The sequence below is a fragment of the Cavia porcellus genome, unplaced genomic scaffold (assembly GCF_034190915.1).
Source record: "Cavia porcellus strain 051 isolate PalLab524CR breed Dunkin Hartley unplaced genomic scaffold, mCavPor4.1 scaffold_25, whole genome shotgun sequence".
NCBI classification, from domain to species: domain Eukaryota; kingdom Metazoa; phylum Chordata; class Mammalia; order Rodentia; family Caviidae; genus Cavia; species Cavia porcellus.
In genome coordinates this window covers 982,884-996,845 of record NW_026947508.1, presented here as the reverse complement: position 1 = coordinate 996,845, position 13,962 = coordinate 982,884, and the positions used below count along the sequence as shown (strand labels likewise).

The following is a 13,962-nucleotide window of genomic DNA, read 5'->3' as shown; positions in this document are numbered from 1 at the left end:
TCCCAGCGGAAGGGGCGGGCCGGCGGAAATGCGCCGCGCCGCACAGGCGCAGTGGCGTCCGTGGGCTCCGGGGTTTGCGGTCTCCGTTCCGGAGATTGCAGTTTTCCGAGACTGGGCCTGGTCACGCCCCCTAGCTACCGAAGGCCAATGGTAGGGGACCTGTCTGGTTGCTAGGGAACGCCTCGCGCCAAGATGGCGGCAGCCGGTCGGGGGAATCCGGGCTCGCTCCAGGGAAGGCGGGAGTCGCCGAGGCGGCCGCCGCGGGACGGTACGGACTGCGTGTGTGGGAAGCCCGGCCCAGAACCCCCCGCCAGCTGCCCGGCCTCATCCGAGTGCTGCCCTGTGAGGGTGGCTGGTGAAAGGCGGGCTCACAGCTGACCCGCCCTGCGCGGGTGGGTGGGCGAGGGAAGTCCTGGGTCCCACCCCAGGCCTGTGCCCAGGAGTGGTGATCTCGCGATCCAATGAGAAAGAAACTGACCCCGAGACTGACCCTGAGAAACAAGACCGGGATGAACCCAAAGTCCATGCCCTTGCCGTCCCGTCTGGCGGAATCAGGATCTCCCCTACAGAACTCCGCCTCCACGGCTCTCCCCAGGCCACCTATGTCCCCAGGGCCTGTGTCATGTGGTCCTTGTCCCCCTACACACCAGGTAGGTGTCCTCCCTGTCTCAGAAGCCAGCCAACCAACGGATAGCAGACAACTGATCTCCAAGCAGCCCTGCGGCAGGCAGTTAAGAGTGGCGCCCAGACTTAGAAGAAAGCCCCAAGCCCACCTCCACTGAGGTCCACCAAGTCACAGTGTCAAGTGGTCACTGTCTTCATTGTATTTTCAAATTCAGGTTATGGTGTCTACATATACCCAAATTCCTTCTTCCAATACGAAGGAGAATGGAAAGGAGGAAAGAAACATGGTAAGAAACCTCGGGGGTCCCTCCTGGCAGCTGCCTCCTCAAAGCTAACAGAGCTCATTTTCTCTAAGGGCTGAGGAGGAGTCTGCACCAGCCCTGTGCCCACACAGTGCTACCAGCCTGCCCTGGGCTTGGGCTGGTGCCACCCTGAGGCTGTTTCACAGAGTTTTTGAGGTCACTGCACCTGATGTGCCCCAGAGGCTAGCAGGGCTGGGCAGGGGTTGCACAGCCAGGGAGATACACTTCTACCCCTGCCTGCCACATTCCAGCACCTCGAGGCACCTGCAGCAGAGGAAACCACACCTTGGAAATCCTCTCTAGAGTTCTAGCTTGCTCTTCTTTTCCAGAGTGAAAAAACATTTTTTTTTATACCGGGAATCAAACTCAGGACTTCACACTTGCCAGACAGGCGCTGTACTGCTGAACTAAATCCCTGGCCCTCCCCTCCAGAGTGAAAATTGGCTTTATGCTTTGTTTCTGATTAAAGGAGATGACCTACTTCTGTAGAGCCAGTAGAGGAAAGCAAGTATAAAGTAAAATCTCCTGAATACCCTCCACCCACAGGAGCACAGAGCTCGGCTCCAGGCATGGCGCTCTAGGGCACCGTCCCTACTCTCACACCCCGGCACACAGGCCAGGCCGACACTGAGAATGTTTTGGAGCCTGGACTTCCCGGGATCTGTGCTTACATGACTTTGTTTCTGTGTGTGAATTCTGCCTATTCAGTGGCTTCTACCCATTTTCCCCTGAAAGGTTGGGCTTTTTTAATCCTTTGGGCCCCAGTATTTTCTGTTTCACCTTTTGGCTTTTATGTTGTGTTTTCACTGTGCAGATGCTTCTTATTTTTGTGCAAACATCAGAGAGTCTCTTCCTCCAGGCAGGCATTTAGGCTGATGTGCAAGGCTGTTATCAGTGACACCTTGACGGCCACCTGCCTTTCAGTCTGTCTCCCCCAGTGCTGTCCCCAGTGTTCACATGGGCAGTTGTGTCCACATCTCTCTGTGGAGCTCTGGGAAATAGCCTCAGGGTGGCACCAGCCCACACCTCTCTGTGACACAGACAGGATGTGGGAAGCAAGGTCTCCTCTGCACTGTCTGTGCCTCCTGGCCATTCTAGCTGAGAAAATGGGGCACTGGGGAATACTACATAGCTGGTCTGAGAAGTCTTTAGATAAATGTGGAATCAATCGGGGCTGGGGATTTAGCTCAGCGGCATAAGCACCTGTCTTGCAAGCAGGCAGTTGTGAGTTCGATCCCCGGTACCGATAAAAAGGAAAAAGAAAAAAAGAAAAAAAAAAATGTGGAATCAATTCATGAGTGAGTTTGTGAAGGACACACATTGGACCAACAGTGGAGCGAGTGTGAAAGCTGCACTTACCGCTGGCGTCTGAAGGCTCAGGGGCTGTAGGCCTGCCAGCCACCACGCCCAGTCACCGACTGACTTTACTTTGCACGACTTCTCTTCCCAGGTCATGGGAAGTTGGTGTTTAAGGATGGGAGTTATTACGAAGGTGAATTCATGGATGGCGAGATCACAGGGCAAGGCTTCCGGTACTGGGCCTGGTCAGGTCAGCGCTGGAGGTGGTGGGTGGGCTCCTGACCCCTCTCTCACCAACTCTGACACAGAAGCTGCTGTGTGTAAATGACCCTCCAGTTCCCCCAACACAAGGGAACAGCAGCGTGCAGGCTGGAGTGTTTGATGTGGGCCCCACCACTTGGGTGGCCTTTAAGCCTGGCAAGGGGCTCCCTGGGGACTCCTAGAGGGCGCTCTGCTCTCCCCTGTCCCAGCAACTCCAACTTCTGTGTGACACTTTGTTGGAATAAAATGGTATCATCCCAAGCTTGGCAGTTTCCTCAGCCTTTAAAGATATTTCACATCCTGTGCCCTGGTGGAAAACCTGCTCCGAGACTCCCATGCCCATGGGCGGGCATCGCCAAGAGCCTTAGGCTCTCACAGGCAGAGAGTGGTCTGTGCTCATGGGAGCTCCTCTTGCCTTTGGCTTCTCATTGCTTTTAAAAGCCCAGGAAGGCCAAGCATGGTGGCGCCTGCCTATAACCTAAGGAAGAGGTTGACAAGCTCCAAGCCCACCTGTGCAAATTGTGAGACCCTGGCCCACTGCCCGAATAGGGACTGGGGACACAGCTGAGTGGCAGAGTGGCCTGCCCAGTACACATGAGGCCCTGAGTTATGTACCTGGTACCACACACACAGACGGCCCGGGGCGAGCCCCCACCATGTCCCCCAGGTGCCCACAGGTAGGGTCATCTAGGTCGGTCTGCTGCCCTCACTGGGCAGGGAGGGCCTGGCCTAGTTTATCATAGCATTCCTCCTCCCTTGACCATGCTTCGAGTGACACAGATAGGGACACCCATTAGCCAGGGCAGAAGGGATACTGGACACAATGCTAACCCCCTCCTCCTCTGCACCCAGGAAACACCTACTCTGGACAGTTTGTTTTGGGAGAGCCACAAGGATACGGTGTCATGACGTACAGAGCTGGGGGCCGTTACGAAGGGGAGCTCTGCCACGGCCTCAGGGAAGGTCTGACATCCACGGGGCTCCAGGGCAGGCACTGGGTGGGGGGAGCCTGGTGTCCTCACAGCTGAGAACCGCTGCTCCAGCTGTCAGACTTCAGAGGTTGGAAAGAGGGGTGGCAAGGGAGGGGCTCCCCCTCTTGCTATCCCCAGACTATGTATCTGCAGCTCATCCCCTGGGCCCTGCCCCGGGAGCCCCATCCTAGTGTGTGTCCTGTGACACACACCACACTGCAGCTTTCTGCTGCTACATGCTGAGCCACCCCCCACTGAGGGGTTCAGACAGCCCCCACTGTGTTACTGGCTCCTGATCTGGGGCTTAGCGGCTGGCCCAGTCCTCCTATGTGGGTCTCCTGACCTCGAATAGGGTCACCACACCTCCAGCTGCAGCCACAGCATGCACCTGACCGTCTCAAGGTTCTGCAGGCCACAAAGATATCAGGAGGCAGATGCAAGAGGTGCCTGTCCCTTTACACCAGCCAGGGATAGAAAGACCAGTTACACCCTGGAGAAATTACCCCCAAGACAAAGGCAACTTCCTTTCCCTTCTCCAGGGTTTGCTTGTGTAGGGAAGCAGAAATACCCTCAAACGTCTGAACTGACCAAATCTGCAAATGACACACATTGTAACTCAGCCACACTCTCCTGCTCTCCCTCTGGCCCTGGGTGCGGTGTGGTAAGAGGGCAGCCTGTGGGAAAGTGGGGTTTCTCATAAATCAAGGAGCAGTGGCACCGCAGCTAGCCACAGCGTGGCCCGCGTGGCCCTCATCAGCAGAGCGTTTTCCAGCTCAGAGCTGGATCTGGGGTCCCTGAACACAGCACCTCCACCACCACCACCCCTGTACTCAGAGCCTTTTCAAGCCAGCCTGAGCCGCTTGCATCTGCCCTCTACACGACCCAGATGGTGGCTATCATCACTGTCCCAGCTGACCACGCTTGCCACTCCTGTCCCGGCGGTGCTCGCTAGGGTGCAGGAGCAGCCTGGCTCGCTAGGGTGTCCTGAGTTCCAGTCCTGTCCTGGCTCACACTGCCCTCCGCCACATGGAACAGCCCAAGGGCTGCAGGCGGAGTCCCTCCTGGGGCAGGGCAGTGGGGTCGCCACAGCAGGAGGCATGAAGTTAAGCTGGTGTCTGGCTTTCTCTAGGGCAGGGCGTCCTGGTGGACCCAAATGGACAGGTGTACCAGGGGTCCTTCCATGACAACATGCGTCACGGCTGGGGGCAGATGCTCTTTGAGTGAGTATGCAGCTGGGCGGGTAGATTCTGGGGTGCCTGGAGGAAGGCTGGCTCAGTCAAAGCCCAGCTTCTGAGGTGTGTCCTGCAGTCCACACTTCGATCTCTGCCCTGTGGGGTAGACCCAGGCCACCACATGCTGGGCAAGTCCTCCGTCGCCGAACCATCCCAGGCTCTTGTTTGATTGTTAGTAGAAAAAGTCATCTGTCCCCAGTTAAGGTATCTGGAGGGAAGGTTGGGCCAGCAGGAGGGGCACCGGAGACCCCTCCACCAGCACGGCCCCCCAAGAGGGCCACCCACGCTGAGCACGTTCTGGTGTTTGTGTGGCTTCTCCCCAAACCCCTCCTCTGCCTCCATCCTTTCTGTTCCAAGGGCCACCGATGAGTGCCCAGATGGGCAGACACATCCCACCCCTCGCTGCCCTCCCCAGTGCCCTGGCGGGGCCCTAGCTCACAGGCCGTCTGCTCAGGGCCTATTTTTGCCTCAGTCCCCAAGGTGGGTGCTAAGCCCAGTTGGAGGAGCTGGTCTGAGTCATGACCCCAACTGGCTCCCCACCAAGGCCCCTCTGCTGTGCCCTCAGGAATGGCGACAAGTACGAAGGCGACTGGATCCAGGACCGACGCCAGGGCCACGGGGTGCTGTGCTGCACTGATGGCTCCACATACGAGGTGCCCGCCCTCTCCACCTTGAGGCTCTGCACTGCTTGGGGCTCTCCGCCCTCTCCACCTTGAGGCTCTGCACTGCTTGGGGCTCTCTGCCCTCTCCACCTTGAGGCTCTGCACTGCTTGGGGCTCCAAGGAGCACTGGAGGGCGCTCTGGCCTGGCAGCCGGCGACCCCAAGATGATGGGGTGGGGCATCACCAGCCCCCACACCACCAGGTGTGAGTGATTCCCTTCCTGCTGTCCTGATCTCAGTTGTGACACCCTGACTGGAAGTCAGAGTGTCCCCTGGTGCCCCCTGCACACAGGATACCTCAGAGAAGAGCCCCGGGCCTGGCTCTTGGGCTAGGGTCTGTCCTGCTGCGCTACAGGAGGAGGAGGCAATGTGGGGCTCCAAGGAGGGCTAGGGGGTTGAGTAGGCCACCTCCTCCCTCACAAGCAGCTGGCCCCTCGCTGCCCAGGGAGGTGCCATGGAGTGGGCCCTGCATGGACAAGCGTCTCCCTGTCTGCAGAGCTGATCTAAGGGGTCCATGCGCCAGGGAGGCCGTTGGGACAGGGAGAGCAGCCCTGGCCTCCTGTAAATAGAGACTGTGGTTGTTCCCACGTCACTCTCAGGAAAGGGGGGAAAAGAGGGTGACTGGGGCCAGGCACAGTGGTACACACACCTACAATCTCAGCTACTTGAGAGGCTGAGGCAGGAGGATTACAAGTTCAAAGACCCTATCTCAAAAAAGACCAGAGAGACTTCCGGGAGGACGGCAGAGTGGTGAGCAGCACAGAAAGAGCCTCTCCGAGTACTGGTGTCCAGACGCTGGAATACAGCAGCATGAGGAAGAGGAGGAGGAGGAGGGAAACGGGTCCCCGGGGCCCAGGAAGGATCTGAAGGGAGAATTGAAGCCCACGGGGAGATGGAAGAAGACCCTCAATGCACGGGAAGGAGGTGCTGAGAGGCACTTTCTCCTGAGCCCCCGGCTCTGGAGGGGCAGCTCAAACCTGCAGATACACAGTGACCGCTAGTAACCCTAGAGGCCTCCACAAAGAAACACACCAGTGGGTCGGAGCAGACTACAGTGGCTGGTGAGTTATCTGGGTTCAAAGGCCCCCAGGAGAGGGCGACTGGCTGGGAGCCCTCTCAGAAAGGGACCAGCTGAGCTGGACCTCAGAGCAGCTTCAGCTGGCTCCGTCTAGTGGCTCCGAGTCAGGGGGGCCTGGAAAGAGTTTAAATGGGCAGATGCTCAAGGAGCCGAGTTTATGCTGGCCAGAGGCACAGAGTGGTGCAGGCTGAATGAATGGGGCTCCAGCCTCACAGCCAGAAACCAGCCTGAACCCCAGTGGAACTAAAGGTGCAGGCTGGCTGGGGTCATCCACCCCACGCCCTGCAGGAGAGCTCCGGCTGGCTTGCTGGGTAAATCGGCTGCGATCTGGACTCGGTCTGCCCGTTCTGTCTGCCACTGCTGGCAGAGACGCCCTGAAATGGACTTTTTTTCCTCTCCTTTTTCTTGTCTTGTTCTTATTTTATTTTTCTTGATTGTTCTTGTTTTTTATGTGTGAACAGGGTTTCTAGTTTTTTGTTGTTGTTTTTCTGTCCGTTTTTTTTCTCTTCCCCTTCTGTCTCCTTCGCCAGTTTCCCACAGTTCACGTGATCTTTCTTTGTCTTCAGCCTTACTTCTAATCTCCTCTTCTTCTGTTTCTCTATTTTTTCCCCTAACTTATTTTAAATTTTCTCCCCTGGGGCTGGGGACTTGGCTCAGCAACATAAGCGCCTGCCTTGCAAGTGTGTGGTTGTGAGTACGATCCCCAGTACAAAAAAAAGAAAAAAAATTGGGGTAAAATCACCATACTGAGGGCATATTTACAATTTTCTGGTTTGTTTTAGGTCTTGTTGTTTAACCACAAATGTAGTTCATATGGTTAAAGGTGGCAAATGAACCACAGTTCATGAAACAGCGTTCTCTGTGCTGTTTGATGCTGTTGTTATTACTGCTGGTTGTACCACGTTAGCCAACTGTTCTAATCAGTTGCTCTCCCTGGGATGCCAAGACTGAGATTACCTGCGGGTCATAAAAAATGCTGTAGGCAGAGCCAAGGAACCAGGGCCCGGCCAAGAAGGCAGCAGCTTCTCACCCTCAATAAACTGAAGAGGTGGGAACTTGCAACACACTCGAAACTCAAAAGCCAACGACACCTACAAGACATCTCTGAGAAGTAGTTATTTCTTAAGAGTTCTAAGTACTAGTAACAAGGCTACCTGCCATAAGCAGTTTACAAGGGTCAACCCAGGAATTAAACTTTAAAAAAGAAAAATTAGGGCTGGGGATTTAGCTCAGCGGCATAAGCACCTGCCTGGCAAGTGCAGAGTCATAAGTTTGATCCCTGGTACCACAAAAAAGAAAAGAAAAGAAAAAATTAGAAGACGCTTAAGCAAGATACAACCCCAGACTTTTAGCTCACTAAAGGCAAACCCAGGGGAAAATGAGGTACAGTAATTCAAAAGCCCCCCCACTTGGAAGTAACAAGGCAGAGTTGGTTCTTTGAAAGATTAAATAAAATTGACAAACCCTTAATCAGCCTTATCCAAAAAAGGAAAAACTGGAATCCATACAACTAGGAATAAAAAAGGTAAAATCACAACAGATCCTGAAGAAATCCAGAATATCATCAACATCTACTTGGAGAACCTGTATTCTAAAACACAGAACAGATAGACAGATTCCTAGATACCTATCATCACTAAAGCTAAGTCAAGATATAAAGATTCTAAATAAACCAGTATCAGTCAATGAAACTAAAGATGTAATTAAAGACCTTCCAACAAAGAAAAGCCTAGGCCCTGGCACATTCACTACTGATTTCTACAAGAAATTTAGAGGATACCTAATACCACTACTTCTGAAACTCCTTAATGAAATTGAAAGGGAAGCAGTACTACCAAATCCATCCCTAGGAGTAATCATTACCCTAGAGTCAAAACCAGAAAAGGATTCAACCAACAAAGAGGACTATAGGTCAGTCTCCCTAATGAACATAAACCCAAAAAATCCTCAGTAAGACACTGGCAAACAATGCCGCAAGTCATCCAGAAAATCATATACCATGAGCAAGTAGGATTCATCCCAGGGATGTAGGGATGGTTGGACATACACAAATCAATAAATGTAATGCACTATATTAACATAGCTAAGGACAAAAACCACAGGATCATCTGAGTAGATGCAGAAAAAGTATTTGATAAGGTCCAACACCCACTCATGATTTTTTTAAAAAATTAATGAAAACTGGAATAGACGGTCTATCCCAAGGTGATGAAAGCCACCTGTGACAAACCAAGAGCCAGCATCATACTAAATGGACAAAACCTGAAAGCTTCCACCCTAAAATCAGGAACAAGACAAAGTTGTCCACTATCTCCACTGTTATTCTATATAGTTCTGGAAACACTAGCCAGAGAAATTAGACAAGAGAAAGAAAGACAGGAAAGGAAGACATTTTCATTATTCAAAGATGACATCACACTGTAGGTAGAAGGCCCTGAAAACTCCACCAAAGGACTTCTTGATTTAATCACCAAATCAGTACTGTAGCTGGATACAAAGTCAGCACTCAAAACCCAGTAGCCTTCCTGTACACAAACAACAACTCACTGAGAGAGAAACTGTGGAAACACCCCATTTCACAATAGCATCCAAAATAATGAAATACCTAAGAATCAACCTGACAAAGGAAATAACCTTTACACTGAAACTACAGTACTCTGAAAAAGGAGATTGAAGAGGATATCAGAAAATGGAAAGATAGCCTTTGTGCTTGCATAGGAAAGCGGCCATACTGCCAAAAGTGTTACACAGATTCCATATTTTACAGAATTAGAGAAAACGATCCTAAAATTCATTTGGTACCAGAAGAGATCTACAATAGCAAAAGTAAGTTCTGGGCAACAAAGACAAGGTCAGAAGCATCACAATCGTTGGCTTGAAATTGTACTACAAAGCTATTGTGATAAAAAAACAGTGTGATGCAGGGAAAAACCAGACCTGAGCATCAATGATTCAGATTAGAGGATGCAGAAGCAACTCAACTATCCTGTCTTTGACAAAATATCCAAATACATTCACTAGAAGGAAGAGAACCTCTTTGGTACTGGAAAAACTGGCTTTCCCCAACCTGAAAATTAAAACTAGACCCATGTCTTTCACCATGTGCTAAACTAAAATCGAAATGGATCAGAGATCTAAATATTAAAACAGAAACATTAAATCTTCTGGAAGACAGAATAGGTAGAGCTTTTGAAGACATTGCTGAAGGAAAAGATTTGATGAACCAAATCCTGATTGCACAGGAACATCACAGAGATTCGGCAACGGAGATCTCATCTTATTAAAAAGCTTTTGCTCAGCAAGTGAAATCACCAACAGAGTGAGGAGATCACACACGGAGTGGGAAAAATTTTTGCTAGCTGCTCCTCAGACAAAGTACTAGTATCTGGACTACATAAAGAACTGAAGAAAAAATCAGTCCCCCCAAATTTAAATGCTCAATCCAAAACTGGGCATCTGAAATGAATACACACTTCTTAAGTAAAGAAGTAGAAACGGTAAATAAATATGAGAAAATGTTCAACATCCCTGGTCATATGAGAGATGCAAATTAAAACAACACTGAGATTCCATCTCACCCAGAAAGAACGGCTGTTATCATGAGATTAACCAATAACCAATGCTGGAGGGGCTGTGGGGAAAAAGAAACCCTTCTCCACTGTTGGTGGGAGTGCAGACTGGCGCAACCACTGTGGAAATCAGTGTGGCAATTCCTCAAGAAACTAGGATTAGAGGTTCCATTTCACCCAGATATTCCCCTTTGTATCTTCCTGGAAGAATTAAAAGCATCATACCACAGCAATATACGCACACCCATGTTTACAGGAGCACAGTCTATAATAACTAATCTTGAAATAGCCCAAATGTCCATCAACCGAAAAATGGATAGAGAATATTCGGTTTTTTCTACAGTGGAGTCCTACTCTGCCATAAGGAAGGACAAGCTTGAGACATTTCTAGCTAAATGGATGCACCTTGAGGGCATACTCAAAAGTGAAACAAATCAGACACAAAATTTTTTGTTGTTGTTTTTTTTAGACACACGTTTAAAAACTGTTTCTGTGGTGTGAGAAACTGAAAATGTATATAAGGGCAAAATGTATAATAGATACTGGAAAATGGGAAGAAACTATTCAAATGAGAAGGGGAACAAGGGAGGGGGAGAGAGAAAGGGACAAGACAAGACGGAAGAACGGAAGGAAACGTCCAAGCTTTGTAAATAGACGGGGAAGCGGGGTTGGAGGGAAAGGGGGGACGGGGAGAGAAGCAGCAAGATAGGTCGCCTACGGGCGGATTCCCCGTGTGAATGTGGTCATTGTGCAGACCTCAAGTGCCAGTTTAAAAAGGGGGGCTGGGTGTAGCTCTGCTCCCTGGGTTCAAGCTGCAGCAATGAAAAACAAAACGGGGAACCTGACACCTGGGCCCCACCCTGATCTCTGGTCCCAGCAGCCTTCACACCCAGTGTGTCGGGTTCCTGGACCCAAGGTCACAGCGCCGTCACAGCACGGAGACGATGCCCGCCCTGGGCGCGGGGCAGCAAGCCAGTGAGGCTCCGGGCAGCGCCCAGAATGAGGGAACCCCAGCTCCTGTCCAGAGCACGGCTCTGTGCGTCCGCTGGGCCCGGTTTCAGGCATCACCTCCGGGGGCCTCCTGGGATTTCAGGCCCGTTCCTGCCAGGCGGAGGCTCCGGCTCCTGAAGTGCCCTTCCTCCCGGGGTCCACACGTGTCACTTCCTGGCTGCCAACCTGCTCGGCACCCGGGCAGCAGCAGAGAGCCTGAGTGCCGAGGGGAGGGGAGGCCACGCCGGGCCACGTTCCAGCAGCAGCAGGGCAATCCACGTCTGGTTCCAGGTTTGAGGAGCCCTGCAGGACACTGATGAGAGGACCCTATGCATCCTTCAGAAAGAAGGCAGCAGGGTGTCCAGGGGCGCAGACGGCAACACTCAGGTCAGGCCGGGACCACCTTGTCAGCCGGGATGCCAAGATGAAGGCGAGAGAGGGTCACCGAGGCCTCCTGAATTTTGGAGCTGAGTGTCACAGAGTCAGCAGGACCTGCTCCAGGTGCAGGCAGGAGCCAGAGGCTACAGAGCAGTGTCACTGGAGAAGAAGCGACACAGAGACTTTCTCAGAAGGACGGCAAACGGCCAAAGGAAGAAGTGAGAAATACAGGCCAGCCACGCAGGAGTGGCCCAGGATAGCCCCAGCGGGGATGGGCAACATGGCTGGCCCTGGGCCTAACGCAGGGACCTGTCACAGCCACCCCGGCCCTGCGCATGCCTGACACAGCACCCGTGCTGACCAGAGACCAGGGGAGGGGAAGGCCAGGCCCCAGCCTTGGTCTGCATGGAGGTGGCCTGTGGCTCAACTGCTCACCTGCTTCCTGGCCCCTTGAGCTTTCCCCATGGGCTGTGACATTCAGCTCCAGGAGCCCAGAGGCTGCACAGTGGGACTGTGATGGTAGCCAGGAGGTTTGGGGGGCACTCTGGCAGGAGGGATTGACAAGCCCAGCCCCCCAGAGCAGACCCCAGCATCCTGAAGCCTCAGGGCCAAGATCCCCATGGCAGTTAACTGTGTGTCTTTGCTATGTCGTCCTGAGTGGCAGAACAGCGGAGACCCTGGGTATAGGCAGCACCCACACCCACCCCCAGTGTCCGGCGTTGGTAGAGAAGTGGCCACAGCTGGGACCCAGGGAGGATGGTCACACTGGCCCAGGTTGGACAGGGGTCTGGTCAGGACATCTGTCCCTCTATGAACCCCACTGTGCCCTCCGTTGGCAGAGCCAGGCATTGTATCCACAGCCAGGGAGACATGCCCCGTCCAGCTCCCTGTGCAGGCCAATGGGCAAGGGTGACCGGAAGCTGGGTGCTGAGAGGCCTTTCGATCACTGTCAGCACAGGGCCGCTGGTGTGCTCTGGGGAGAAGCCCAGTATGGCTGATCGCCTGTTCCAGCCCCAGAGCTCTGCTCAGGGCAGCCGGCTGGCCATGGACCAGTTCCTCTCCATTCCCGGGAGTCCCAGTGCTGCTGCTGACCAGGTGGTATGGCTGCGTGGGCAGGGCCATTGTCACTGCCCCGGCTCCTCTCATGGAAGGGGCATCCGGCCTGGCCCCTGCCCTTCCACCTGACCCTCCTCTCCTGGTGCAGTGGGTCCCTCACATGCACATGGGAGATAGGGAAACTGAGGCCCAACCTCTCAAGCCAGGAAGAGTCCAAGTGGCCTGACCATCCCAGTCCACATTGCTGTGCTGAGATCCAGGAAGACCCTGCCCCACAGCTGTTTTCAGGGCTGACTGGCCCCTGGGGACGAAGGACAGCTGCATGGTCCAGCCCTGTCCCCAGGAAGTTTTGTCTGTGGTCCCATGCCACCAGCAGAGCTTCTCGGTGGGCCAGGCCTGTGCAGCACGGCAGCTTCACCACCAGGCCATCTCCACCAGGGGGCAGCACAGTCCTACGGCTGGTGGTACACCCAGCCCGGGCCTCCCATGTGGTGGCACCGCCCAATGAGCCCAAGGGGTCGGGTTTTTTGCCTTGTGAACTGGCCACACCATTTCCCAAAGGCTTCATGCCCTACAGGGCAACTTCCATTCTCCGAGAGCCCCCACTCAGGACGTGGATGGCCTTGTGCAGCCCCTGCCCGGCAACAAACTACTGCCTGCCACCCCACTGCACACTGCTAGCCACCCCAGCCTTGCACATGCCTGACATGGCACCCATGCTGAGCAGAGACCAGGGGAGGGGAAGGCCAGGCCCCAGCCTTGGTCTGCACAGAGGTGGCCCGTGGCTCAGCTTTCCGGCCACATGGAGAGATAACAATGTGGATGTGGTGGCCTGTGCCTGGAGTCCCAGCTCTGTGGGAGGCTGAGGCAGGAGGATGGGAAATTCAAGCCCAGTGTGGGCAATTTAGCCTCGGAAAAACCTTATCTCCAAAGGTGGGGGGTGTCCAAAGAAGGCCGAGGATGCAGCTAAGTGTGAAGATCCTGAGTTCATTTCCCAGAACTGCCACCAAAAAAAAGTGACACTGTGGGCAGAAGTGACTAGGAATGACCAGAGGCACAGGTCCTGAATTCCTTTTACAAGAGGCCTTGGCGGGGCTGGACAAATGCACCCCCTTCCTAGACCTCCATGGGCCAAGAGGAGCCAGAAGCCAAGGGGCCACGGGCCCTGGTGGATCTGGGGATCTGGACTCAGACACCTGTGACCCTTACCCAGGCTCCCGAAGTGGTGGCAAAAAGGTTCAAGTCTGACGCTGGGCCTCACTGAGCAGGAGAGGTGGAGGCCGGTGCAGCTCTGGGGCTGCGATGGGCTCCGAGGCAAGGTACACTGCCTTGGCCTCCTGTGGAGTTTCAAGGACAGGCATCAACCAGGGAGGGGGGCCAGACTGGGGTGGCAGCAGAGCCTCTTGGACACTTTGGCCTCTTTTGTGGAATCGTCTGTCATGGTCAGACACAGAAAGCCGAGGTCTCAGCGCGTGACCCTGTGGTGCCAGCAGCCATCACTGCCGTCTGTCCCAGGCAGTGACCCTGTCCAGGCCAACCCA

At 53.8% G+C, this 13,962-nt stretch overlaps 1 protein-coding gene across 3 annotated transcripts in view; it reads left to right on the top strand.

The window, feature by feature from the left end:
• Positions 1 to 33: 33 nt before the first annotated feature.
• Morn1 (MORN repeat containing 1) overlaps positions 34 to 13,962 on the top strand; it is a 41,791-nt gene continuing 27,862 nt past the window's right edge. The window contains exons 1-6 of one of the 3 annotated variants that reach the window (XM_063235334.1): positions 34 to 268; positions 840 to 911; positions 2,377 to 2,475; positions 3,339 to 3,449; positions 4,587 to 4,677; positions 5,255 to 5,342. In XM_063235334.1, the coding sequence (XP_063091404.1) occupies positions 193 to 268; positions 840 to 911; positions 2,377 to 2,475; positions 3,339 to 3,449; positions 4,587 to 4,677; positions 5,255 to 5,342 (537 nt within the window). In that variant the 5' untranslated portion in view covers positions 34 to 192. The remainder of the gene's footprint in view (positions 269 to 839; positions 912 to 2,376; positions 2,476 to 3,338; positions 3,450 to 4,586; positions 4,678 to 5,254; positions 5,343 to 13,962) is intronic. The other 2 variants (XM_063235335.1, XM_023565264.2) reach the window with 2 other exon arrangements.